Source organism: Cavia porcellus, unplaced genomic scaffold (genome assembly GCF_034190915.1).
Source record: "Cavia porcellus strain 051 isolate PalLab524CR breed Dunkin Hartley unplaced genomic scaffold, mCavPor4.1 scaffold_28, whole genome shotgun sequence".
Classification (NCBI taxonomy): Eukaryota; Metazoa; Chordata; class Mammalia; order Rodentia; family Caviidae; genus Cavia; species Cavia porcellus.
This window is the reverse complement of record NW_026947511.1, coordinates 29,384,956-29,410,913: the sequence shown is the minus strand read 5'-3', so window position 1 is coordinate 29,410,913 and position 25,958 is coordinate 29,384,956. Positions and strand designations below refer to the sequence as shown.

Genomic DNA, 25,958 nt, shown 5'->3' with positions numbered 1-25,958 from the left:
ACCACTATGTGTGGTTTTGTTAGGTATCACCAAATTTCCAAGCCAAAAAGCTGGACCAATATGCTTCCCACCAGAGACATCTGAATGTCCCGTGCTCCTCCACATGGTCCCGGTGTTTAACGTCTTCCAGTCTGATAAGTGGGAAATGGTATCACACGTTCACCGGGCTCAGCTCACAGGTTTGTGTTAAGTGATACTTTACATATATGATTTGAAAGTCACTCTTGTGTATTTTCTGTGTCTTTATTCCTATCTCTCTGCCAAGTTTTGATCCCTTGATATTGAGAGTCCTTTATATACCAGGACTTTATAAACATTTTTGCCCCTTGTGTATGGTTTGTATATGTCACAAGATATTTTCTCTCAGTTTACCAAATATGTAGTCTACTGACTTTTTGGTACTGGGGACTGAAGCGAGGGTCTTCTGCATGTCACCATTGAGCTGTACCCCAGCCCACTCTTTCATCTGCAAGGTATTTTGCAATTCTTTTTTCAAAAAAATTTTAGAAATTATATGCACTAAAAATGATCAAACTTTTATTTTATTGCCTCTGGCTTCCAAATCACAGTTTAAAAGTCTTTCCTGGAGAGATCACCTGTATTTTCATTTAGTAGTTGGATCCCTGTTTGCAGTTTGGCCCTAATTCCTGTGTAGTTTATTTTTCTGTGTAATGTGAGAGGTGCATCGAAGGTTACCTTTTTCTGAATGGCCACACAGTTGTCCCGGCACCATTTATTAAAAAGTCTGTCTTTACCTCCGTGAGCTGATAAACTGCCCTCGTCCTGTATTCCCATTTCCACACACATTTGGGTCTAGTTCTGGACTTTCTGTCATGTACTTTGCCACACGGTTTAAATTACAGAGGTATTATCATATGTTTTACTCTTTGGCAGGAAGAGTTTTACTTGTTCTTCAACCTCTTCTTATGCTCCTAATTGATTTCTCCTGCTTAATGGGCTAATGGCTGTAGCAGAGATGGTGGGGTCTGTCTGTCACTGATCTGAATGGAAACGACTGTAGTGTCTTCCCATAAAGACTCTGCCTTGGACTCTAGGAGATTTATATATATTCTGATTGAGCTAAAATAAATCCTTTAATTCCTATTTTCTTGAGTGCTTATGCCATGAACAGGTATAGGATTTTATCCAAAGTGTTTTCAGACTCCACGGAAACAATCACATGATTTTGTTTCTTTAAGTTCTTTTTTTTTTTTTTTTTTTTTAAACCAGGAATTGAACTCACAACCTTGCACTTGCCAGGCAGGTGTTGTACCGCTGAGCTATATCCCTGGCCCTTGTTAAGTTCCTCCTCCTTCTCCTCCTCCTCCTCCTCTTATTTTTGTCTTTTGAGACAGGGTCTTGCTATGTAGTTCATGCTGGCCTTGAGCTCACTTTGTAGCCCAGGCTGGTCTTGCAAAGATCCTCCTGCCTCAGCTTCCCAAGTGCTGGGATTACAGACCTAATCCTAACCACACGCAACTTCCTTAAATTCTTTAATAACCATGCATGACACTGATTTGGCCTATGTTATCAATGTTAACAGTTAATTAAAAGCAGGGGGTACTCAGGACTGAACCTGGAACCTTTGCACCCCCAACCTCCCCCACTTTGGAGACAAGGTCTCACTAAATTGTATGTGCTAGGCTTGTACCTGCAATCTTTTGGCCTCCCTTCTAGAGTGCTAGACTTACAGACCTGTTCCACCTGGCTTAGATCCTTAATGGGCTAATTTTGAACCAAACTTGTATGCCTGGAATAAATCAGATTTGATGAGGGTGCATTATTTTAAAATGAAGGAGAGGATGCAGTTGGACACCAATGATCACAGCCAGCATTGTGGAACCTTTTCTCTGTTTCCCACATGAGTGACATGATCCAGTCCTTAGAGGGCCATGTGAAGAAGCAGAATTCATTAATCCCGTTTCTCAGATAAAGAAGATGAGACCACAATGGCGACATCACCTAGTCACCAGCGTGCTGCTAGCAAATGGAGACAAGGTTAGATCTGGGGTGTCAAGGATTCTAAAGACTGAGGTGTGGGCAGCGTTGCCCATTTGTGGGAAGGGGAAGACAGGCGGGACGTGGAAGCATAGGAAAGGGACCTTGCCCCTACTTCCCAGAAGAGTACATGGTCCACCTTAATTAGCCCAGGCTCAACAAAGAAATGGTGTGAGGCTGCGAGGGGCCATCAGCAGGCAGGGTTGGGGAGCCCCGTGGCAGGGAAGTGATCGGGCCAGCCCCCTGGACATGCACATGCAATGTGGAGATTGAAGTCCGTCCCAGGGCGAGGGGGCAGCAAAGGAGAGAACCCTGGGCCCGCCCAATCCTTCCTGCCCCAATTTCTAAGAATGCACCACCGGCTGCGGCTCACAGAACCTCCGGCAGGCGTGGCAGATGGTGTGCTGGCCCAGCCCGCATTCGAGCAGGCACTGACACTAACTGTCCCTGACATGGCACCCGGGCATCTCTGCTCTGGAGGGCTGGACATGTGGCAAGGCATGGAGAGGATGGAAGGGACCCAAACTTTCTGTCATTTGGCTCTACAGCCATGGCTGCCCAGGCACAGGGAGAGGCCAGGGCCCAGCCACCAGCGCGCAGAAATGGAACATGGGTCTCTCTCCTCGATGTGCCCGGGTCACCATGCTTAGGAGGTACTGCACAGTCCCTGGGGTCACAGAGGCAGCCTCACAGGGTCTGGAGGACGGATGCCAAGCAGCTCTCTGATGCTTACTTGTCCCTGCCTGGCATTCGGCTTAGTTGTTCCTATTGCTGAGGGGTAAATTGAGACTCAAAGCAAGTGAATGATTTGCCCATCACACAAGGGCAGGCGTGGCTTTAGAGCTGAAGCTTCTAGCCTCTTAGTCCTTGCTGAAGATCTCCTCATGGGCCAGCCACAGCCAGGTGTGATGGAGGTGTGGGGAGGAATCTCAGGAACCCAGGAATACCCGGTCTACCTTATGTCCAGGATACCTCAAAACAAGTGGATAAAAGGAAGGGAAGGAGGGAGGATGACCCATAATTTGTGGGCAGATTCCCTTGCAGGGTAGGAAACTGACTTTTATTGTCTTTGCCCAGTTCATTTAATCTCCCCACCAGCCAATCAGAGGCTTCCTTTATACTAAGATGCAGGCTCAGAGATTTGCAGTTAGCAATGTAGCCAGAGATTGAACCCAGGCTTTGTAATTCCAGGATGGACCTTGTTTATCTGGACAAAAGTATAAGACAGGGCAAAGGACTGGCCCAGCTACACCCAGCAGATGAGCTGCATAGCTAAGGTTAGAGTTCAGGCTTTCTAATTCTTAGTTCAGGACTTTTCTGCCCTTCCTTCCTTCCTTTCCTCCCTTCCTTCATGCATAGGTGAGTGTATACATGTGTGTGTGTCTGTGAGCCTGTCTGTCCAGAAGAGGGATGGATTAGCTGGAACATGTGAGGCCAGACCATATTTACTGTAAGGTTCACAGTGCCCAGCTCTGGCTGTCCTGGATTACCAGGCAGGAATTCCAGATCAGCCTGTGGCAGGGACTCCTGGCAGGGGCCAGTGGTCACCCAACTGTGAAGGCAGAAGCTGGTCCAGGTTTAATGCTGCCTCGGCCAAGGGCCTGGGGATGTTTAATCTCCCAGGGATGCTATGTGAATGTCAGTGCTGGACGTGGTGCCAGGGAACGCTTGTGCAGCCAGGCCCTGTGGCCAGAGCCACTCTCCTGCACCAAGCTCAGCTCCTGCCAAGAAGCCGGTGGCAGTTGCTAGGGAGGGTAGGGGCCTGGACTCAGCACCCAGCCACTGGCCTGCAGATGCACCCTTTGGCCCACACCCGCTCACAGGCTGCATGCCTGTGTCCATGCAGGGGACATTCTCTGGAGCTTAGGCATATGAACAGGAAGCAAATGTCTAAAGGGGCCTGGACTACGTGCCTTGTGCAGATCACTATGCAGCTAAGTGCAAAGCACACAGGCTCCGCAAACATCACACACTGCTTTCCTCACACCAGGGCACTGGACAACAAGACTGGATTAATTCCTGTGGCTCCACTGCCTTAGGGAAGGGGCTCTGAGCACTGAGGACTTGGCTCTGACTCCACCGTGCTGGGCAATAGTAAACATCGAGAGAAAGGCGGCAGGCACAAGTGTGACCAGCGAGAGGAACAGGAAAGCAGGAGGCACACAGCAAAAGAGCGGGACTCTCCCAGTCCCTTGGTTACTCGTCTACACACGACAGGGACAAATCACATCATGCTCCTGGGTGAGCCTGAGCCTAGGTTCTCTATTCATGCATCCTACATGTGCTGAGTACTGCATCGGTGCCAGAGACATACAAGTGAGCGCATCAGACCAAGCCTCCCTAGTTATATAAGAATCCCTGCTGCTCTCCATCTCCTCCCACTGCTGACCCTGCCTCTGGGGACACCCCGGCATTTACAAGCACGGGGGAGGGATGCTGGGGTACTCACTATGAGGGCTCCACTCCTTTGGTTTCCAACCTTCCCTTCTCTATTATGACCCAGAATGACCAGAGACAGGGTGGGGTGGGGCCAGGAACAACTTTCCTGGAATTTCTGAGTCCACTTCTTGTAAGCTCCGCATCTCCATGGGTGCCCAGGCCCCAGGCTGGCTGGCTGGGCGCCTCTGATCACATTAAAGGGCTGCCATCCTTCAGCCTGTCTCCTGATGCTGGTAATGCCTCCAGACGCCACTTGGGGCCTCCAGGGGCTTCAGGCTCCAGGGATGGCAGCAGAAGAAGCTCCATCCACTGTGGGGCCAGGCAGGCAGGGTAGGCACCAGGAGCAGAGTGGCCTCTTTCCTCCTCCTGGCTCGATAACCAACCTGGATGCTGCTACCAGGAACTCTGTTCCCTTGTTGTCTTGCTCAGAGACTAAAAGCCTAGCCCCCACCAAATGTATAGGCTGTGGCAGGAAGAGGAAGAAGGCACTGGAAATTGGTGGAGCCCCCATGCCTGTACTGGCTCCATTCATATGCCCTTTCCCCAGGGAGAAAGCTGGGATTCAGAGAAGTGGGATCCCCTGACTAGGCATGGGGAGATTCAAGTCCTATTGATTCTAAAGCTTTGGGCCCTTTCGGGTACTGAGAAGAGCTCTCTGGTCCCAGAAGTCTTGTTTCTAAGACGCACCTGCCCTCTCCAGCCCTATCTCTGCTTATCTTTCAAGGACCACTCAAGATCCATCCTTTTCTCCTCCAGGAATTCTTTCCTGACCACCCAGGCCCACAAGACCAACATCACAGGCATTTCTTGTCATGCCATCCAATGCTAGGCATCGATGTTGACAGTGAATGTTATTAAGCACTTGAGAATGTGCAAAGTATTTTTATGCACTTTCATATTTATCCCTACAACAATCTGATGAGACTGGTGCCATTCAAAATTCCACACATGAAGAAACGGAAGCTGAGTGAGGATAAGCAACTTGCTCTAGGACACACATCCAGATGGCAGGTACTTGGATTTGAACCCAAACAGTCTGACTACACAGCATGTCCTCTATACAGGCCTGGACTCCTCCCAGAACATATATCTTGGGTTGTTTTTGAACGAGTCTCTCTCTGTTGCAAAACCACACCCTTGCCTTGGACCCCAGCATCACAGGCCTGGCACATGCTTCATACTTTTAAAAAGTGACATAAACCCATTAATTCTTCAAGGGTCAGGCCAAAGCTTTGCCCATCTCAACCCCTTGAGCTGGCATCTGATCAGTGAATGAATGCAGGGCTGGGCTGGTATTTCAGTATCTGCGATGACCAGGGTTCCTCAGCTCCCACACCAAGAAGTGAGTGGTCTGGGCAGTCTGTCCTTCCCTTCCCAGGGCCCCTAGCACCCAGGGTGCCTTGCCAGTGGGTGGGCTCCTTCTCTGCCTCCTGGGGCTCAGTCTTTGAGACAGGAAATACATACGGAACAGAAGAAGAGGATGAAGGTCCTGAAGGGTGATTTATGGCTTGAGCGAGAAACACACACACACACTCACACTCAGGGCCCATAATGTGCACAAGGGCATTCCGGTCGATATATTGACTTTCTAGAGGGGCCTCTGTAAACACAAGTGGTTCTGGGCCTCAGCCCCCTTGCTGGTTGCTGAGGCCTCTTTGAATAGAACTGGACAGAAAACCCCATGGCCATTAAGGATCAGCCTCCCACCTCTCCTGGACTGCAAATTTCCGGATAGGGAAAGAGACCAACCAACCCAGACTTGGAGAGGGAAAGGCGCTGGTCCAAGGTCTCATAGCAGAAGAAGGGCCAGAACCTCACTCTAGGCCAGGAACTGCTGGACTGCAGACCCCAGCCCTGCTGCTTGCTCCTCCTCACCCTTCAGTCCCTTGGACCAAAGCAACTTGGGCTCTGCCTGGCAAGGTTTCTCCTGAGCCAACTGTACACCAACAGCCCAGTGGCCACCGAGTGCTGGGCACTGTGCTAAGGGCTTTATTATGTATGAGCTCATCTGAACCTCAAAAGATCCTGTGAGGATGTTATGGTTATTCTCATTTTGCAGATGATGATAAAGCAGCACAGCATAGTTAGGTGAATGGCCTGAGGGCACCGAGGTAGTGAGTGGCCATGCTGGGAGGCTATGTTAAACTTCTCACTGTGCCAGCTGCCCTGGCCCTGCCACCTGCTGGGTGGGGGCTGGTCTGTGAATAGGGATGTGCCTAGGGTCTGGGGTGCTGAGGGCAAGGGTGAGGGAGCCCTGGCCTCTGACTGGCTCCTTCCTCGCCTCCTTCCCCACTCTGAGTTCTTAGGGAGTAAGGCAGGCCTTCCTGGTGTTTCACATGTGTTTGATGGGCTCCCTCCACTGCCAGGCGCATTTCACCCCCAGTCCCTCCTGGGGCCCAGCCCTGCAAAAAGAGCCAGCGGGCAAAGCCCCAAGGCCACCCCATTCAGTGGGACTGGGATGCTGGTGGTGGAGGTGGTGGAAATGGAGACAGGAGTAGTTCCCCAAGGATCGGTGCCCACCCCAAGTTGGTAGCCAGTTGGAATGCTGGCAGGGCCATACTCTTTATGAGTGAGAGAGATGGGGGTGACACAGTGCCCAGGTGCCCCAGATAGTCAGCCATCCCCACCCCATCCTCTCCAGGAAATGTTCTGGGAAAGACAGAACGGAGCCATGCCTGACTCACAGAACTGCTGCCAGGAAGCCCAAGGCTCAGGAGCTTCACTCTCAGCTGTGTTCTCTCCTCCCCATGTCAGCTGCTGTCTTCAGGTTGCCTCTGAGACTCTTGGAACATCATTTAACATTTCAGGAGAGCACATTAGCACAGCCCACAGTGATGAACTTAAGGGCTGAGCCCAGCAGCCCACCTCTCCAGCTTCCCAAATGGGCATCCACTTCACCAAGGGGGTCTTTGGGGGACAAAGCGAGTCTCCCACACCCCCACCAAAAAAGGACTCTGTAGACTGTAAAGCAGCACATGCATTGGTGGGGCTGTGACTTTCTTGTACATCTCCCCGCCTCTGGACCACACATCTTATCTTGGAGTTGGTCCTCAGTGTGGACAGAACTGAGAAGACTGGCAAAACCTCCCAGAAGCAGCATCTGGTGTGTGTGTGTGTGTGTGTGTGTGTGTGTGTGTTGTGTGTACTCTTGTCTCCTTTCTTCCAATTGCTTCTACCCAGAGCCCCAGGATCCTGCCCTGCCTGCCTGTACTGCCCCACCTGCTTAGGAGCTGCTTCTCATCAGGCACCCCTCAGTCCTGCTTTACAGGCCCCTCCTCAGCAAATTCCGGAGGACACCTCCCTCACCCCTGCTCCCTTCCTGAGGCAGATGAGCAGAAGCAGGACCTAGGTCACAGAGCAGACCTCCAAACTGCAGCTACTCCCATGGCTCTGGGTAAGATAAGAGCAGACTTTGGAGGCTTAGGATGGGACCCTCTGACCTGGGAGCTGCAGCTCAAGCTCATGAGCTAGGTTCAGGCCCATCTAGGGCCACTGTGCTTGTCGCTCTAAAGACCTGAGACCTGTTTCAAGCTGCCCTGTCCCGAAGCCCTCAACAGGGAAAGGTGCTCCTGCCCTCCTAACAGTAGGATTGGTTTCTGGCCACACCCTGCTTACAGACAGCCTGGGCAGGTGCATGCAGGTCAAACCCAGGTCTCCTCAGAGCAAAAGCCAATGGGCCAGGGTCCCAGTGAAGAGGCATCCCCAGCAGATCACAAAGCAGGCACTTCCTAGGCCTGGGGGTGACTCACTGCCCCCCATTACATACACCTATTTATACACAAACACTACCACCTGGACCATATGACAACGCACACACTCATACATATCCGCGTACAACAGCTACAAACCTCAACACAACCCATCCTTCTGCACACTTAAAACACTCCCACGAGTTGCAGTGCCCACCACCCACCCTTCTTTCCCACCTCCTAATACACATCCCCCTACACAAACACTCCTTGGTACACGCGCTCACACCCACAGACTGCTTTCCCCAGAAGTGAGCGCTGGGCGCAGGGGAAGTTGCGAGGTGCCCGCCAGGGGCAGCCTGTTCCGGGAGGTGGGAAGCAGGGGGCTCGGGGAGCTGCGCTGCACTGCGCTCATAAAAGAGGCGGGAGGCGGTAGCGTTAGAGCTCCCGGGGCTCCAGCAGACCGATTTAGCTCCGTTGGGGAGGGAAGTGGCAAGGAAGAAGAGAGGAAAAGTGGGGGGAGGTGAGGGGCAGGGGAGAGGGCGCCGAGCGGAGCCACCTTGCACAGCGCCAACTCCAGGTAAGGCGGGCGAGGCAGTGCTAAATCCAGCCCCCGAGCCACAGAGATGCTAATCAGGCGGCTTTGTCCCAAAAGGGGTGCAACCAGGAGCTTCTAGCAACCCAGCGCTTTTGGAAAGAAGGAAGTGGGGGGAGGGGTGGGGCGCTGATTTATGCCTGCACTTTAGCAAACGGTTTTTCTTTCTTTTTTTCCCTGCCATTAGCATCGCCAAAGACCGGGAGCGGGAGAGAAAGAGGGGGCGCCACGGGGACCTGTGGCTTACCGAGCTGCCTGGGCTTGTCGGCTGGAGGAGGCTGGGGTTGCTCTGGGCCAGAGTTCCCATCTATAGCGTCACCAACCCAGCGAAGGGCCACAGTCAGCTCAGGATGTCAGTCTTTTCCCCAAAGCTCCAGAGTGGGTGGGCTCGCCAAAATGCCTTGGGCCTGGGGGATAGGATGGGTGAGTTTCCCAATTGCCCAGGTGGGCAGGTCCAAAGGGGTCAGGAAGTGGTCTCCAGGCTCAACTCCCGGAGCCAAGCAGGGTGGGAAGCACCCTTCCTTCCCTGCTCACTAGAGAAGGCCCACTCCTTATATTATTCTAATTACAGTATTTTTAATTTATTTTTTTAAAGAAAGAAAAGCACGGAACGCTCTTGTTTGGTTTCATTTTGCCTTCACAGCTTTAATGACTCCATTTGTGGAAGCTGTTTAGGAAACTGGTGAGGAGGAGGAGAAGGCCAGCAAATGCGCCAGCTCAGGCCTGGGTGGCAACCTCCTCATGCCCTAAGGTGAGGACATCTGCAGGGGCAGCAGTTTCTCTGGGCCCAGGGCCACCAGTTCACCCTAGACCCAGACCTTTTGTCCTTTCCTGCAGGTCTCAGTGGGCTACAAGTCGTCTTTGATCCAGCTCTCAGGTTCAAAAGACGATATTGTAATAGAGAGGCCCAGCGAGTCTCCAGTACTGTCCTTCCAGGATCACTAACTTTGTTCGCCATGGACTTGGGATGGAAAGGATCCAGTTTGCCTCATGCTCACCTCCAAAGCCCTGGGCAGCCTACAACCCTGGGAAGCAACCTCTGGCTCAGAGAAGGGGAGTTGGAAGGCCAAGCTTATCTCAGGCAAAGCCAGGAAGGGCACCTTCAGTCCAGGACAAACTCCACGGTCACATGGGCTGTGGAAGGCTTGGGATCCCAAAACGTAAGGACATTATGCATATGTGGGATGCAGTTATACAAATGGGTGCAGAGCCCTACAATACCATTCAGCCGCTGCAGCCCAAGAGAGCTTGGTTTGCAACCGTCTTTTCTTTTCCTGGTCAGGGAAGTTGCTAAGAGGTCAGGGTGGGGGTTTGGAACTAACTTTGACCCCTAGCCAGGTTTCAGGAAGTTACTCCAGACCTCTGTCCTGCCTGCATATCGCTCCTGGTTTGCAAATGGACACATTTCCCCATCCTGCTACAAATCTCAGTCTAACCTGGCTACCAAAGCAACCACCAACCACATCTTCAGCAGCCTGAGGTGGTGCTTCAGTCTGAAGACACTCGCCCTCCTCCTCCTTCCCTAGCACCAGACTGAAGTTTATGAGGATGGAGTTCAAGTCCTGACTCCTACCGGAGTCCCAGTGACCTTGGGAAAGTGGAAAAGCCTGTCTCAAAGTTTCAGCAGTTAGATAAATGGATTAGAAACCGGGGAATTGTTTGGTCCCACAGAATCCCCTGTTGGGGAGCGGGGAGGAGACAGATCTGGAGGAGAGAGATTACAGAGAAATTCCTCCCCTGCAGTAGCAGTTTCATGTTAATGAGAAAGCCCATTAAGATACTTGATTTTCCATTTAAGTGAGATGGGTGCTTGCTATAGTGTTGGGAGAGATGAAGACAAGTCACCACACAGCACAGGAGGACGCACACCACGCAGAGATGGCAGGAAAACACTGATTTTAATTGCACCTTTAAAAGAAAAAGAAGTATTATGATACCTCCGTTCCTTCTCCATGGTCCCAGCCAGAGACCAAGGAAGGACTCATTAAAAGCTCTAGGAAGCACTGAGTGGGGAAACCGAGCGATCCCCAGGGCCAGCCAGAGCTTTTGAAGGGGCTCCCCTGGCCAGTCACTTCCTGACATCTTTTAGGGGTCTGGGGTTTTATGGTTCTAGTTTTGATTTCTCTACCATCAAACTTTTAGCTTAAAAAAATTCTCAGGGCTGTAAAGGAAGCTCACTGCCATATTCTGGGGATGGGGCGGGGGGGGGGGGCAGAGAGGTGTCCCCATTTCACAGGAGTCTGGACACCCAGGGAAGCTCTAGGTAGGGACAAGCTTCTACTGCCTCAGCTTGACAGGCGAGTTGGGCACGGGATGGTCAGGGCTCAGAGGAAGGGTCAAGGGTGGCTTGAAACACCTGACTAGCGGATAGGAATCCTGCATGCAAGTGTGGATGGGTGTCAAGTGAAGGCAAGATTTGGGCAAAGCGAGACTTTGGCCTTGGTTTTCCCCTTCAGTGAAATGGGACTTATGATGGATCCATTGGAAAAACTCCCCAAAATTCTGAAAGAAACATGCTTTGTGCCCAAGGCAGTAAAAAAGAAAGGTTATGTGGGAGGAAGGGGTACATTTTCCTCCCCAAGGCAAGTTTCTAAGGGCGGCACATTCGGGCAAACAGAAGGCTCAGGCCAACCCCGACAGTTGGCCCCTCTCCAGGCTGGTGGGCAGGCAGCCCCTGCCGCGCTAAGTAATGAGCACAATTCCAGCACAGCTTCTGCCCGCTAGTGAGAAATCAAAGCCCGGTATTAGAGGCCATTTCTGGCTGGGCACAGGTTCGTGTCCAAATCCATCAAAGCCCTGGGCCTGGGGTTTCTTCTGGAGAAGATGGGGGTTGGATGCTTTGTTAAACAGCAAAAGCAGGCCACCTCCAGACTTCCTGCCCAGCCCAACCAGCCACAGAACTCCAGGCCCACCGCTCAGGTCTGCCTCCTAGCTGAGTCCCCCACCATCCCTAACTTTGGTATTTATTCCCGATTCCACTGCCCTGCTGGTACAAAAACAGCTTCCCAAGACACAAGCCTGCCCATGTGGCATTTACAGGCTGCACCGTACCCTTCAATCACCTTCTCAAACACCCTCAAAGTAGAAACCAACACCCCAATCCAACGCCTCCCACATCTAACTGCACCCTTTAAAACAAGGCTGGTCATTCAGCAGCTTACCTCCCCCCTTCCCTTCATTACCTCCCGACTTCAAAACACTGCTTTAAATACCGAGTCTGCCCAAATCATAATTAACTTGGATCAAATGATTGAGTGTTGTAACTTTACAGCACAGGACTTGGAAAAATAAAGGCGTGTGTGTGTGTGTGTGTGTGTGTGTGTGTGTGAGCACGCGCGCGCGCGCTAAAACCAAGCCCTCGCTCCTGGCCGTGGGAATCATTAATTTCAGAGTGAGGGATCTTTGGTTATTGCAGGGGAGGGGGGAGCGGATGTCCACATCGCCGCGGAAGGTGGGAGGGGGACGCTGCGTCATCTGCAGTTCACTTTCTGCCCCAGTTATCCTACGGGATTCTGGGAGAGGTGTTCTGCAGAATGTCCCTTTTGCCCCCACCCTACAGGTCACCTGCTTGGGTTTGGGTACCAGAGAGATTGGATCCAGTTCGTTCACCACCTTCCCGGGGAGACACAGCTCACTTAGCGACGCGTAGTCCAGCTACTGGGCAAGTGAGACGCTTATACTAACAGGGCGCCAGAGACGGGTTAGGGACTTTATATTAGGAACCCACCAAGCCCCTCAAGGCCTCTTCCTGGGCCCACAAAAGGTGACGTACAGCAGCCAGCGCACCTGGTCAGTCCCCGGACAGCGAGAAAGTGTGTGACCCATTTAAAAGGAATAGGCCGGAGCACTATGTATCCCCGCCCTCTTCCAATATGCATATTAACACCTAAGGAAAAAAATCACCTTGCAACCGGGGGACACCGAGATCTCAGAACAAATGCATACGTGGGATTCAGCCCCTCCCCCCATCGACAGCCAAAGCTCTGCAACCCGGCCTCCAGCTGCCGGCGCGGGACCCGCGCCTCCCGAGCTTGCAGGTCCCTTGCTCCCTCCCTCCCGTCTGCAGAGTGAGGTCGGGGCGGCACGCAGGAGCCTGTGCTGGCCGGGGCTCGAACTAGGAAGTTGCAGGGAACAGGAGCGAACGCACATCTGGGTTACAGAGCGACGGTTCTCTTCGGAGCTTTTGTCGCCGGGCACGGCGAGAGCCACCGGTCCGCTGGAGGTGATTCCTCGCGGAGGCTCAGACCCTGACTCAGGCACCCGAAGAGGAGAGACGCTTCCGGCTTACTCCACCCCCACCCCCGGGCAGGGTCCCCAGCGAGGCGGCGGCGCCAGCGCCCACTTTGGTGGGGCAGAGAAATCCGCCTTCTAACTTGGGCGTCCTGCCGCTTTCTACGGGCGCAACGACTCCGCCTCAACTTCGGAGTTGAGCGCAGCAGCAAGGCGCAGGGTCCTCGCATCCCCTTCTCCGGGCAGGAGCGCTCCCTACCTGCTTGGCTCAGCCTCGGGTTCCAGCAGAGTAGCAGCGCCAGCAGCAGCGCGCCCCGCGCTCCGCTCCGGACCCACATGCTCCCGCGGCCCGGCTCGGGCGCCTCTCCCTCGGGGCTCTCTCCCTGGCCCCAGCCTCGCCGCCGCCGTCTCCGTCGCCGCCGCCTCCTCCTCGCCGTCCTCCCCGGCGCCCGGCCGCGCCAGCCCGTGCCCTCCGTGGGGGCAGCGGCAGCCAGGCTGCGCGGAGGGCCGCCCGGCGCTCCGAACGCGGTGGATGCCCAGTGCCCGCTCTGGAGCCAGGCTCCGGGGCGCCCTCCGCTGCGCTCCTCGGGCTGCGGGGCTCCGAGCGCTCCCCGTGCTCCTGCGCCCTGCCTCCGAAGTTGCGCGACCGAAGGTGAGCGCGCTCAGTGGCGCTCGCAGCGGCCGGCGCCGCGCCGTCCGAGTCTGGGTGTGCGCCTCTCCGCGCCCAGCCGCTCCCTGCGGCCCCGGCGCCCTTGCCGGCCCCCGCCGCCTGCCACAATGCCAGCGCCGCCGCGCGCCCGCTGGACAGAGTCTGCTGCCCGGGAGGGGCGGGACCGCACGAGCGCGGGGCGGGGCCTGGGGGCGGGGGCGGGGCGGGCGGGGCTCCTCCAGGGGGGACTCCACAGCCTGCAAGGGCTGAGCTGGGGATCCTCAAGGGGGGACCTCGAAGAACGCTGGGCCCAGTGGGTTGGAAAACCCGGCCGCTGGAAGTTGGCTGGGAGCGGACTCCAGTCAATTTTAATTTCCAAAAAACGAAGCCAGTGAAGTCTATTTTGCGCTCTTCCTTGGTATGGCTGTGTTAGTCTTCACCTCTGATGGAATGGAGGACTATCGTTTGTGGTGTGCTCTGTGCTTTCTAAATGTGATCTTTCCTGTAAAGGCTTCCTAAGTGAGATAATCTCAGATACCCACTTGCTGGTTGCAGGATTCACTGTTGGGTGGACTTGAGCATGGATGGGATTCATCCTGGTGACGGACCTCCGGGAGTCCTCCTGAGCTCTGAAGCCAATACTTACAAACCAGTACCCTAAGTTTTCTACTCAGTGCAAACTTAGGCTCTGTCCCTTACCCATGTAACCTTGAACAAGTTACTAATTTGCTATTTTTTTTAAAATGTACTGGAGATGGAACGAACCCAGAGGTGTTTTATCACGGAGCTACATCCCTAGTCCTTTTTATATTTTATTTTGAGTCAAGGTCTCACTAAGTAACCCAGGCTGAGCTCAGACCTATAATCCTGCTGCTGCAGCCTTCAAATAGCTGGGATTTGCAGGCATGTGCCACTGTCCCCGCATTACTTAACCATTCTAATGCTGGTCTCTGAATTATCATCTGTAAAATGGGAAATAATGATATTTCCTTATGGAAACTGAGTGGATATATATATATATATATAGAGAGAGAGAGAGAGAGAGAAAGACAGAGACAGGACAGAGACAGAGAGACGAGAGAGACTGTAGTACACATGTCAGTAGTTTTTCCAAGATTCTCCTCTCCCAGCCAGAGTGATTCTTGGTGAAAGTCCTGATCACCCTGGGATGGGCCCAGGAGCCTGAGGGGCCAGGTGAGGTTTGTCTGATGGTTGTTCCTAAGGACTAAAATCCAGAGAGATCCCAAAGGGTGGATCAGGGGTAGAGACCTCCAGTGAGCTCGGCACAGGACTAAGCACTTAATATGCATCTCAGCTAATTTCCACAACTCTATCTATATCTCTATTTTACAGGTGGAAGAACTGAGACAGAGATGTAAAGCACTTGCCCGAATCAGCCAGCTGAATGTCTGAATGAAGGGGCCAGGGTGGGTGAGACTAAAAGGAAACCCTCTGAGCCAGGGAGTCTCCTCCCTGCACACCTTTCCTGGGGCAAAGTTGGCTGTGCAAAGGGGCTGGCACCCAGAGGGAATGTCTGCTAGCCCGATCTGTCCAGACTTACACTTTCCCTCCTTTTCAGAGCTGTTATCTGGAATCAGTCCTCAAATACAGATGCACCAGCTGCTTCAGGAAAGGCCTAGTGTTCCCGGAGATGTCCCACAGGCTGGAGAAGGCCTTGGAGGCCAGACCTACGGCTAGAAAGAGACCAGGTTGGTAGGGCAAGGGCAGAGAAGCAAGGAGAGCACAGTTCCAGTTGTGTCCCCAGAGGGGACAAAAGTAGGCGGCCAGGACACCTTCCTGCACCTCCTCCAGGTTGGGTTCTGGGGCATCTGGGGGAGGCGGTGCATGTGGTCAGTCACCTCCCTACTCAGCTCTGGCTGTGAACCCAGCATTAGAAGGGTGGGTATGGGTGGAGTGGGGCTCTCTGAGAAGGACTTTGGCCAATCTAGAAAGCTGTCAGTATGCAAAGGTAAGTGAGTTATTTTTATCCAGGCCTGAAACAGCCCAGGCCAGGGCAGTAGATGAGTCAGTAGCTGACCACACCCCGCCAGCCCCACCCATCCACTAACTGCAAGCCCATGGGTAGACACTCAGCCCTAGACATAGTTACAGGCATGCCCCATGCGTATCTGCAAATGTACACAGTGAGCACACAACAGGGACACACAGGTGCAGTGATCCTCCCTCCCAGGAATGTCACATGCACACAGATAGGCAACCACAGAGACACCCACAGACTAAAAAAGCAAACACATGCACTGGCACACACATCTAAACTCACAAGTAGGCAGACGGCTCTAAAGACAGTAGGTGTTTAGGTTCTTAAGTACCACCAGGAGCCATGTCCAAGCATACGGGTCTCAAGATTTGCACCTGAACATCATCCCCTGGACAGAGGCACATGGTCAAGGGCACTGTGCCAGAGCTCTCACGAGGGGCCTCAGCAGGGTCAGGGCGTGTGGGGACTCCAGGCTCAGCCTCCATTCACCCCCACCCCAGCCAGTGAAGCACTAAAGACTTTTCTCAGAAGTTCCAGTCCTTAGAACTTTGCTGTTTAGGCAGGAACATGTACCCAGCAGGCCAAGCTAGCCCCAGTATCAGGTGTCAGGGCTTAGTTTAAATTCCTGCCTGGGGAAAGTGTAGGGGTTGCTCAAAAGGAAGTTGGTCTCTTCCGCCCTAAGCACCCCCTACACACACTTCATGTATGCTCTTGGAAGGTCCAGAGCTTGCTATTTCTCGGGGGCTCCTGCACAGGGCAGAGCGTGTTGGGAACATCTTGATAACACCCTCACACTCCTGTCTGGGGGCCATGCTCATCTCTAGTCACCTGCTGCTGTCAAACCATTGCAGATGTGGCTTCTCGCCAGCCCAGATGTCTGAGTGCTGTGCCTTGAAGCACTGCTCCCCCAGCATGGGTGAAGAGCAGGCAGTTCTGCAGTAGCTTCACTGGAACTCACCCAGTACCAGTGTGTCAGACTCACTGTGAGGGGCACTGCTGGGAATTAAGCAAGAGGACCCCCACCAGACCCTCTTCAAGGCAGGGGCCTTGTCTTTCCATTTGCCCCAAGTTTCTGGCAGATGCAGATGATACTGGTTGAGTGGATACATTAATGAGACTGGGGGAAGAGGGGCTCATTTTTTGAGAGCTTAGGGGCCTGAGGTTGCAGGACTGGCAGGCTTTGGGTCCTAGGGCTACTTTGATATCAGCCCTAGAGCCAGGTCTGATTCTTCAGTGGAGGCTGCAGCAGTTTCCAGGGGCGCCTCTCATTTCACCCGAGCCAGAAATGCGTGGAAGCTGGCATCTAGCTCACGGTGTGACCCGGGTCCCCAGGGCTGTTAGTACTTGCCCTGCTGGGAGATCTTGGGCCACTTACAGAACCTTCCAAGTTATCACTTTCCTCCATTGTCAAGTGGAAATAATAACTACCTGTGGGATTAAAAGGAATGCGCATAGAACCCCTAATCTAGCCGAATAAAAGGTACCTATTTTGTAACAATTATGATTTCCAAAGCAGTTGTAGAGGCCTCCTGCCGGGTGGCTGGCAGCGGCGCTTGGCTCCTCCCTCCCGGGCGGATCGCGTGCTCGCAGCTGCCACTAGGCGGCGCGCTGCGGCCAGAACCTCCCCTAGAGCCCAGCGATCTCCATTCAAAGGCGCTGGGCCTGCGGGAGATCGGTGCGCGCAGGACCCCACCCGGGGTCACCTGGTAGAAGGTTTCCTTTTGGGTAGTAAAGGCAAAGGGACTTTCAGATGACTCCTCGCGCGGAAAAGTTTGAGGAAGCGCGCGTCATCCCTGCCCTGGCCCCCCCAGAACCAGACTCAGGCGCTGCAGAAGGGAGGCGCTTAGGGCTGAAGTCCTGAACGGTTTTGCAGTCTCTCCCGAATGGCATTATCCCAGCCGGCGCCGAGCACTGTCCGCGTGCCAGGCGCTGTCCTAAGTCCCTTCCATGCTGACAACCTATGTGACAGGTGCTGTCATTTCCCCAGTCTGCCAAGGCAGGGAATGAGGCACAGAGCCGTGACTCGCCCACGGGCCCACCCAGCTAGCGCGCGGTGCATCGGGGAATCCCAGCCAGGCAGAGCGCATCTCAAGCTGGTACTCGTGTTTTTAAAAAAATGAGACGACATTTACATATTTTATGTAAATGTTGCATGCATTTTCCATTTTAACCACTTTAAAGTGCACAGTTCTCTGGTTTTTAGTATATTTGTGATGTTGTGGTGTCATCACCACTATCTAATTTGAAAAAATTTTCATTACCCCCCAAAGAAACTCCGTTCTATTAGGCAGAGATGGCTCCCCATTCTCTTCTCCAGCCCCTGGCAACCACTAATCTACTTTCTGTTTCTATGGATTCGTCTATTCTGGACATTTCCTATAAATAGACTCATAAAATATGTGGCCTGGGTCATTATACCTGGACTCTTAACCCCTGCTAAATCCTGAGACAACCCTCTTCCCTCACTTGTTCCCAGTCTCTCTTTTCCCCAGAAGGAGGCCTTCCCTGGGGTACTCAGGCTGGCAAGAACTTAATCACAAAAGCCTTAAGCCCAGGGAGATCCGGGTTCAAATCATGCCAATCTTGGACAATCTACTTATTGTCTGAGCTGGCGCATTCAGTATAGCTCGAGGGGGTCAAACTGCCCTGAAGAGAGGGCACTGAGAACCAGACCCAGGGTGAGGAGGAAACTGTAAACATGGAGAGAACTGAGGAGAGTCTGCAGGCAGCAGCATGAGCAAAGGCCCCAAGGCAGGAAGGTAGTGATTCGATTAGGAAACTGCCAGGTTTTGGTCCTCCCATTGAAACAGCATAACCAGATACTACAGGAAGAAGAGGCTGGGAAGGTAGGAGAGAAATATGCCGGCCGCAGCCGGCCTTGCTGTCTTGAGAGATGAAAGGTGGTTTGGTAGAAAGTGGGGAGTCACAGGTGCTGACAGAACTGGGGACCATCTTTGGGGTCATGGCAAATGAGGGGGACAGTCAGCAGGGTGGCCTTTGCATGGTCCTGGGTAATGCACCCTGGCCTGGGGTTTCAGGGGGCAGACTTGGAGGCCCCACAGAGGGAAAGAGGGGTGTCCCGCTTTTGCCCCAGGGAATGTGGGGATTTGGATGGGGGCGAGGTGTTGCAATGAGGGGGAAGTTGTGCTGGGGACAGGTACGGACTTGGGGTTTGGGCACCATAAGCAAGAGGTCCCTGGCAACTTCCTAGCATGTGCCGTGAACACAGGACAGACTGGTGCCTGCACCATCTTAGAAAGTAATAATGCTGGCCAGTGCTCCACAGGGGTGGGCCTGCTGTCCCAGGGTAACCTTGAGGTGGGTGGACTCAGTGGGCTCATGAATCCCCATTTTTAAAATGGGGAAACTGAGACTTGGGTTTTCTGCTTAGCAAGAGACAGAGGTCAGATTCCAAGCTGGGCAGCTGGTTCCAGAGCCTGCTGTCTAACACACTGCTGCTCACCATTCCCTGTGGGTAATTCCTTTATTTTAGGGACCCAGTTTTCATGGATTATCTCAGTCTGTTCTTGGGAGTAGGTGTTAATCACATGCATTGTAATACAAACAAAAGTTCCATAAGGGAAAAGGATTTGTTGAAGGTCAGCGTGGGCACAGGTGCCAAGCTTTAAGTTTTGTTCCTACAAGGAGTCCACACTACCAACCTTGACGAGGTCCTGTTTGGTCAGCGAGGGAAGCTGTCTACTGATGAGTGAGGTGAGAGGAGAAGACACACTCTGCAAGGCTTAAAAGCTATGAAATAGCTGGGCGTGGTAGCGCACGCCTGTAATCCTAGCACTTGGGGAGCCTGAGGCAGGAGGCTCACTGGGAGTTCAAGGCCAGCCTGCGCTACTACCTGGCAAGCCTCTCTCAAAAGCAAAACAAAACAAAAATCCAAAAACAGAAGTAACTCCCCCATAGACCCTTTATTTTTATTGTTGTTTTTTAAAGATAGATCTCTTAAACTTTCTTATGTTTGATTGCTTAAAATAGTTCAATTTAAATGTTCAGGTGACTCTCAAGTTCCTTCAGGTAATAAAACCATCAAGGCACTTCACATTTGTCTTAAAGGTGGGAAAACATAGCTGCTGACACATACAACTTTCCTCTGCCATTTCCAGCACGTCCAGTTTCAGTAGTGCTACCATGATGCATCCAATATAATTGATGTAATAAAGGACTCTTAATGAAACTACGCACAATATTTCTACTACCCAAAGAAAATAAGCAGCTGTACATAATTCAGTCAATAATATCCATATTTAAATTAACTTTCTTTACAAATTACTATTTTGAGAATTGCAATGCTGTAAGGTTTTTATTTATACAAAAGTATAATCACTTAAATGATAACAGCTCTTTAAACTAAAAATGAGAACTAATTTAGCTGGGTTTGATGGCACATACCTGTAATTCTGGCTCAGTGGGAGGCTGAGGCAGGAGGGTTGCAAATTGAGCCTAGCTTGGGCAATTTAGCAAATTTGTGAGACTCTCTTAAAAAAGAAAAATAAAAAGACTGGGGATATAGTTTGATGTGAAGGCCCTGAATTCAATCCCCAGAATCACAAATAAAGAGATAGGGGAGGGGAGAGAGGATTCAAAACAAATTTGGAAGAAAAAATTTGTGGTTGTGGATTTTCAGTACTACTGTAGGTTCTTTTGAAGTCTGAGCTGGCACTGAAGATAACTGACTATTATTTTCAGGATAAATGCCAGAGAACTCCTTCAGTGGGAAGAAATCTTGAGGTGATTCATGCATCCTTTCGGAAAGGGCAGGAGGAAAAAAGCTCTTCATATTGTGAACTATCCTTTCCATGTGTTAGTTGCAAAGACCTTTTGATTGTTTTATATATACGTAGCAAGCCTGAACCAGTTTAAGTGTGCAGAACAGCAGCGCTGAGTATATTTTGGAGGAAAAGACAGAGCAAAGAAACCTTACAGTAGTGTGTGTGTGGGGGGTGTGAAAATTTTCCTCTCTGCTGAATTCTGAGTCTTCGATGAAGGACCATATTGGATGTACTCCTATGATCATTGTTGGAACTTCAGCAGCAGTAAGCCAAGTGTGATACTCGCTTATAATTCCAGCACACGGGAGGCTGAGCCAGGAGAGGCTCCATGAGCCCAAGGCCAGCTTGAATTATAGGGTGAGACTGTGTCTCAACCCTCCCTCCCCAAAATTCAGCAGGTAAACTGTGTTTCGACACCTAGCTTTGCTCTTTTGCCATAAAATCTAGCCCGCCCTGGTCTACGAAGCATCTGTCTCGCTTTTCAGCATCTGCGTCCTTACCTCTGTGGGCATCTTTAAGCGGGGCTTACACAGACCCTGTTCTCTGAACATGGCTAAGATTACCAAAATTTACCTTCTCTTTCACTTAGTGATTGTATGATGTGACATTTTTCAACGAGCGAAAACTGTTTCGTAGTAAGAGTGTTGTAAAACAAATTCTGATGCCCAGGGCCTACAGCACCACCGCCCGAGACAGCACGCGGAAATCAGGAGCTGGATGGCTGGGGATGTCGGGGGGCTGGGGGAGCCGGGAGAGAGTCCAGGTGGAGCAGGGGAAGGGCGCACACAGCACACCCTTATTCTGTTTATTCCCCTCCCTCTCCCCACACAGCTTCCTCCTTCTGTCTCTAGATCTTCTGTCCCCATTTTCCTTGTAGTTACTGTTACTTTGGATTTCATGTTTGTGGCATATAATGTTTTTGTTCATTGTGGGTGTTGGGTACATGCATAAGACACATCTTAGATCTTTTTTTTCCTTAAGTATGGAACACGTCACGAGTTTGTGTGTCCTCCTTGCGCAGGGGCCGTGCTAATCTTCTCTGTATCGTTCCGAGTTTAGCATATGTGCTGCCAAAGTGAGCACCTTGAAGTTCTTTATGTCACCTCCTCCCCTTCTGCTTCCCCTTGGTCTCTTAGTCCCCTTCCTGTTTGCAAAAGGTCTCTCTCCCTGTGTCCTTTTTTCAGTGTTTTATTTTGCTCTTTATTTGTGCTTTGCATTGTTCAAGTGAGTGAAACCACCTGGTATTCATGCTTGTATGTCTAATTTGTTTCACTTAGCATTGTTTTGCAGATATATCTACTTTCCCACAAATGCCTCAAATTTGTCCTTCTTTGTAACCAAGTAATATTCCATCGTGTATAGATGCAGCATTTTCTGTATCCATTTGTTTGTTGTTGGACAGATAGGCTACTTCCAGGATTTAGCTATCATTAATTGTACTGCTGCAAACACTTTTATGCATGTATCACTGCAATATAATGTCTTTTATAGGAGAGGAATAGGCGGGTCTAATTTGAATTCTCTGAGAAATCTCCATATTGATTTCCATAATGGCCATAGTAACTTTCATCCCCATAAATGCAGAATGGGTCTGTTTTCATTGCAGTCATGTCAGCATTTGTTATTATTTGATCTCTGCCATTATTTGATGACTGCCATTCTTTCTGTTATAAGACGAAACCTTAGTGTTGCTTTAATTTACATTTCTCTAATGGCCAGATGTGTTACCTATTTTTCATGTGTTTATTGACCATTGTGTTTCTTCTTCTGAGAAGTGTCTAATATCTGGAATACATAAAATACTCAAAAAACAAAATTGCTGGGTGTGATGGCTTACGCCTGTAATCCCAGCACTTGGGAGACTGAGGCAGGAGGATTGTTGCGAGTTTGAGACCAGCCTGGGCTACAAAGTGAGCTCAAGGCCAGCCTGAACTACATAGAGAGACCCTGCCTCAAAAAGACAAAAAAAAAAAAAAAAAAAAAAAGGAAATCACCCAAAATAAAAGAGCCGGTCAAAAAACAGGCGAGTGAGATAACTTCTTTAAAAACCCATTCTCTTATAGTAAACATTTGGATTGTTCCCCATTGTAGTCAGCACAAACAAAGCCATTCTGAGTATTCTTGAAAAATGTAACGGAAGGCACATGTTCTCATTTCTCTGCAAGCAATACCTGTGAGCCAAACTGGGAGGTCTATCAGGCTGGTGTGCGCTTAGCTTCATCAAAGTCTGCTGGAACCCCAGGCTAGCCTTTCACTGCCTGCCACCACGGTGTGGCTCATCTCGGCCCTGGCTTGGTATTGTCTATGTTTCTCATGCTGACCACTGGGAATTAAGTCACTTAAAACTTGAGTTTTATTTGCTGCTCCTCAGATGGCTAGCGGTGTTGACATCTTTGTGTTTTTCTTAGGCAAGTCATACTTTTTTTGAGTGAAAGGTCTAATTAAGGCTATTGTCCAACTTTTATTATGTTGTCTGCCTTTTATTATTGATTTATAGGTGTTCCTTAAATATTCTGAATATATGTCTTTTGTCAGCTATATGTTCGGTAATATTTTCTCCTGGTCCATGAGCTGCTTTTTTTTTTTTTTTTTTTTGGTCTTTTTCCTTTTTATCGGTACCAGGGATCGAACTCACGACTGCCTGCTTGCAAGGCAGGCGCTTATGCCACTGAGCTAAACCCCAGCCCCTCTTTTTTGTTTTGTTAACAATGTTTTTCAAAGAGTTTTAATTCTGATAAAGATCGGTTCTTCCAGCATTTCAATTGTGGTTACTGAATTTCGTGTCATGAAGACAGTATCCTGTGTTTCTTTCCAGAAGTTTCATGGTAATTTGCTTTATGTTTGAGTGTATTACCGTCTCTGATTACTTTTCCTGTACGTCATGAGGCATAGGCTTTTCTGTCTGATTAACCAGTTGTGGCCGCATCCTTTTGGAGAGGTTTTTTTCCTTGTTGAGTCAGTTTATTCTGTTTCATGAACTTATTTATCTACCCTTATGCCAATACCTCTGCATCTTTATTATTAAAGATTTTGGGTTAAACCTTGGCTTCTCACCCTGTTTGTGGTTTCAGTGTGACTTTGATACTTCTATTGTGTGTGTGTGTGTGTGTGTGTGTGTGTGTGGGATCGAACTCACGATCTTGTGCTTGCCAGGCAGGCACTTATGCCGCTGAGCTAGGTCCCTGGTCCCTTTGATACTTCTAAATCATTGATATTTCCCTTACTATCAGAATCAGATTGTTAATTTTTACAAAAGAATATTTTGGATTTTGATGGGATGGCATTGCATATATACATCTATTTGGGTAGATACTCAATTTTCTGGAAGCACAAATAGATGTATCTTTCTATTGTCTTAATTTCCCTCACGATTGCTATAGTTATTCATATAGACAGTTTGCACAGCTTTACTACATTTATTTACATGTATTTTATTGATTTTATGCTATTATAATGTTTTCTAAAATTTCGTCTTCCAAATGGTTACCGTGGTGATACAGTTGATTTTGTACAGTGTATTGATCTTGTCTACTACAATTTACCAAGTTCACTAACTAGTACTATTTATTTTATTTTTAGTGTCTTTGGGCTCTAAGACATACGTAAGCATATCATCTATGAATAAAAACATACTATTCATTATTTCTTTTGTTTCTTTAGTACTTTCCCCCCAAAATCTATTTTATTTCAAGAAGAAAAAGAAAGAAAAGAAGAAAAAAAAACTAAAATAAATTTCAAAACACGTCAATCAGGGGGCAATAATGGTGTATACATTGTGCATGGTCACCCCCAAATCACTCACCCAGAACACAAGACAACTGCATTCAGTCATTTGAACAATACCAGCACAAATCTTTCTCTTCAGTGAACTCAGAGAAATCAGTAGTGTAACCATGTTAGCTATTTTTATATAAATATACATATGCACACATATGTTGTGTCCTTCAGCTTCTCACACTGAGACAATATGATGTTTACACATGTGTGTCTGATTTGTTTCACTTATGAGTGTGGTCTCAAGTTGCATCCATTTACCTATAAAAGTCTCCAGTTTATTTTTTATGGCTGAGTAGTTCTCCATTGTATAAAACTGCCGTGTCCTTTTTATCTATTCCTCAGTGGATGGACATTTAAGTTGTTTCCAAAATCTGGCTATTATTACAAACTATGCTTCTATAAAGATGGATGCACATATTTCACTGTGGTATGATGCTTTTAATTATTTTGGGAAGATACCCAGCAGGGGAATAGCTGGGTCAAATGGAACCTCTAATCCCAGTTTTTTGAAGAATCTCCACACTGATTTCCACATGGTTGCACCAGTCTGCATTCCCTCCAAAAGTGGAAAAGCGTTTCTTTTACCCCACAGCCCTTCCAGCATTTGTTATTGCTTGATTTCTTGATGGCAGCCATTCTTTCTGGAGTGAGGTAAAATCTCAGTGTTGTTCTAATTTGCATCTCTTGAATGACCAGTGATGTTCAAAGTTTTTTCACATACTTATTTGCTGTTCATATTTCTTCATCTGAGAAATGTGTATTCATCTGAGATGCCTATTTTTGGATTGCGTCTTTAAATCTGGGAGGACTGATTCTTTTGAGTTCTTTATATGTTCTTGATTGTAGTTTCCGATTTTTTGTTTTTTTTTTGTACAAGGAATTGAACCCAGGACCTTGCATTTGCCAGGCAGGGACTGTACCACTGAGACCAATTATTATGAATTGTATTTATTTCTCTTGCCTTATGATACTAACATCTTTAATACAATGTTGAACAAAAATGGTGAGAATAGATATTGTTCACATGTTCTCTAACTTAGGTGGAGGTACTTACATTCCACTATTCAGTACATTAGTTCCTGGATTTTCACAGCTCAGTGTTATCATATTGAGGAAATTTCCTGCTGTTCTATTCCTATTCTGGTGAGTTTTTAAAAAGCCTTTGTCAAATGCTTTTTCCATATTTACTGAGGTGGTCTTATGTTTTTAATTCTTTTGTTAATACGGTGAATGACGTGGATTGGTCTTCAAGTGTAATCTAGCTTTCACTCCTAGGATAAAAAACACTTAGTCAAGATGTGTTATCCCCTTTATTTCTAGACTCAGTTTGATATTTGGCTAAAAATGATTGCAGTGATGTTCATGAGGATTTGGACTGTAATTTTTTGCAATATTCTTACAAGGCCTTGGTGTAGTAGGGTCATGTTGATGTAGTAAAATGAATAGAAAAACTTTGCCCTTTTTTGCTTTTGAATAGAGTTAGTGTAAGATTGGTATTATTCCTTCCTTGTACTATAGATAGAATCCAGCATTGAAGGCCCTGGGGACCAGGTTTTAATTATGAATTCAATTCTGTAACACCTGTTGAGGTATTAGTACTTTTTATTTCTTCTTGGACCAGTTTTGGGAAGTTGTATTGAGGTGGAATTTATCTATTTCATCTAAATTGTCATATGTATTAGTAGAGTTTTATAATGTCTGTACCTTCAGTGATATACCACCCTTGTTCATAATGTTGGTAACTTGAACATTCCCTATCTCTCTCTCTTTCTCCTCTTGTTCAATCTAGTTAAAGGTT

General features: G+C 49.4%; 1 protein-coding gene, 1 long non-coding RNA gene and 1 other non-coding gene across 4 annotated transcripts in view; 1 reads left to right on the top strand and 2 right to left on the bottom strand.

Moving 5' to 3' along the window:
* The window catches only part of Unc5b (unc-5 netrin receptor B), an 80,827-nt gene extending 67,483 nt beyond the window's left edge, over positions 1-13,344 (bottom strand). For both annotated transcript variants that reach the window (XM_003473767.5, XM_005005313.3), the window contains exon 1: positions 13,211-13,344. In XM_003473767.5, coding sequence (XP_003473815.1) covers positions 13,211-13,289 — 79 coding nt within the window. In that variant the 5' untranslated portion in view covers positions 13,290-13,344. The remainder of the gene's footprint in view (positions 1-13,210) is intronic.
* LOC134473646 (uncharacterized) lies at positions 8,564-10,877 on the top strand. Its single transcript, XR_010043998.1, has 3 exons — positions 8,564-8,706; positions 9,365-9,472; positions 9,559-10,877. It is a non-coding gene; the product is annotated as an uncharacterized LOC134473646 (long non-coding RNA).
* Positions 13,345-21,359: 8,015 nt separating the features above from the next.
* Positions 21,360-21,466, bottom strand: LOC111758014 (U6 spliceosomal RNA). The gene has a single exon (XR_002792258.1). It is a non-coding gene; the product is annotated as a U6 spliceosomal RNA (small nuclear RNA).
* Between the last annotated feature and the right edge of the window lie 4,492 nt (positions 21,467-25,958).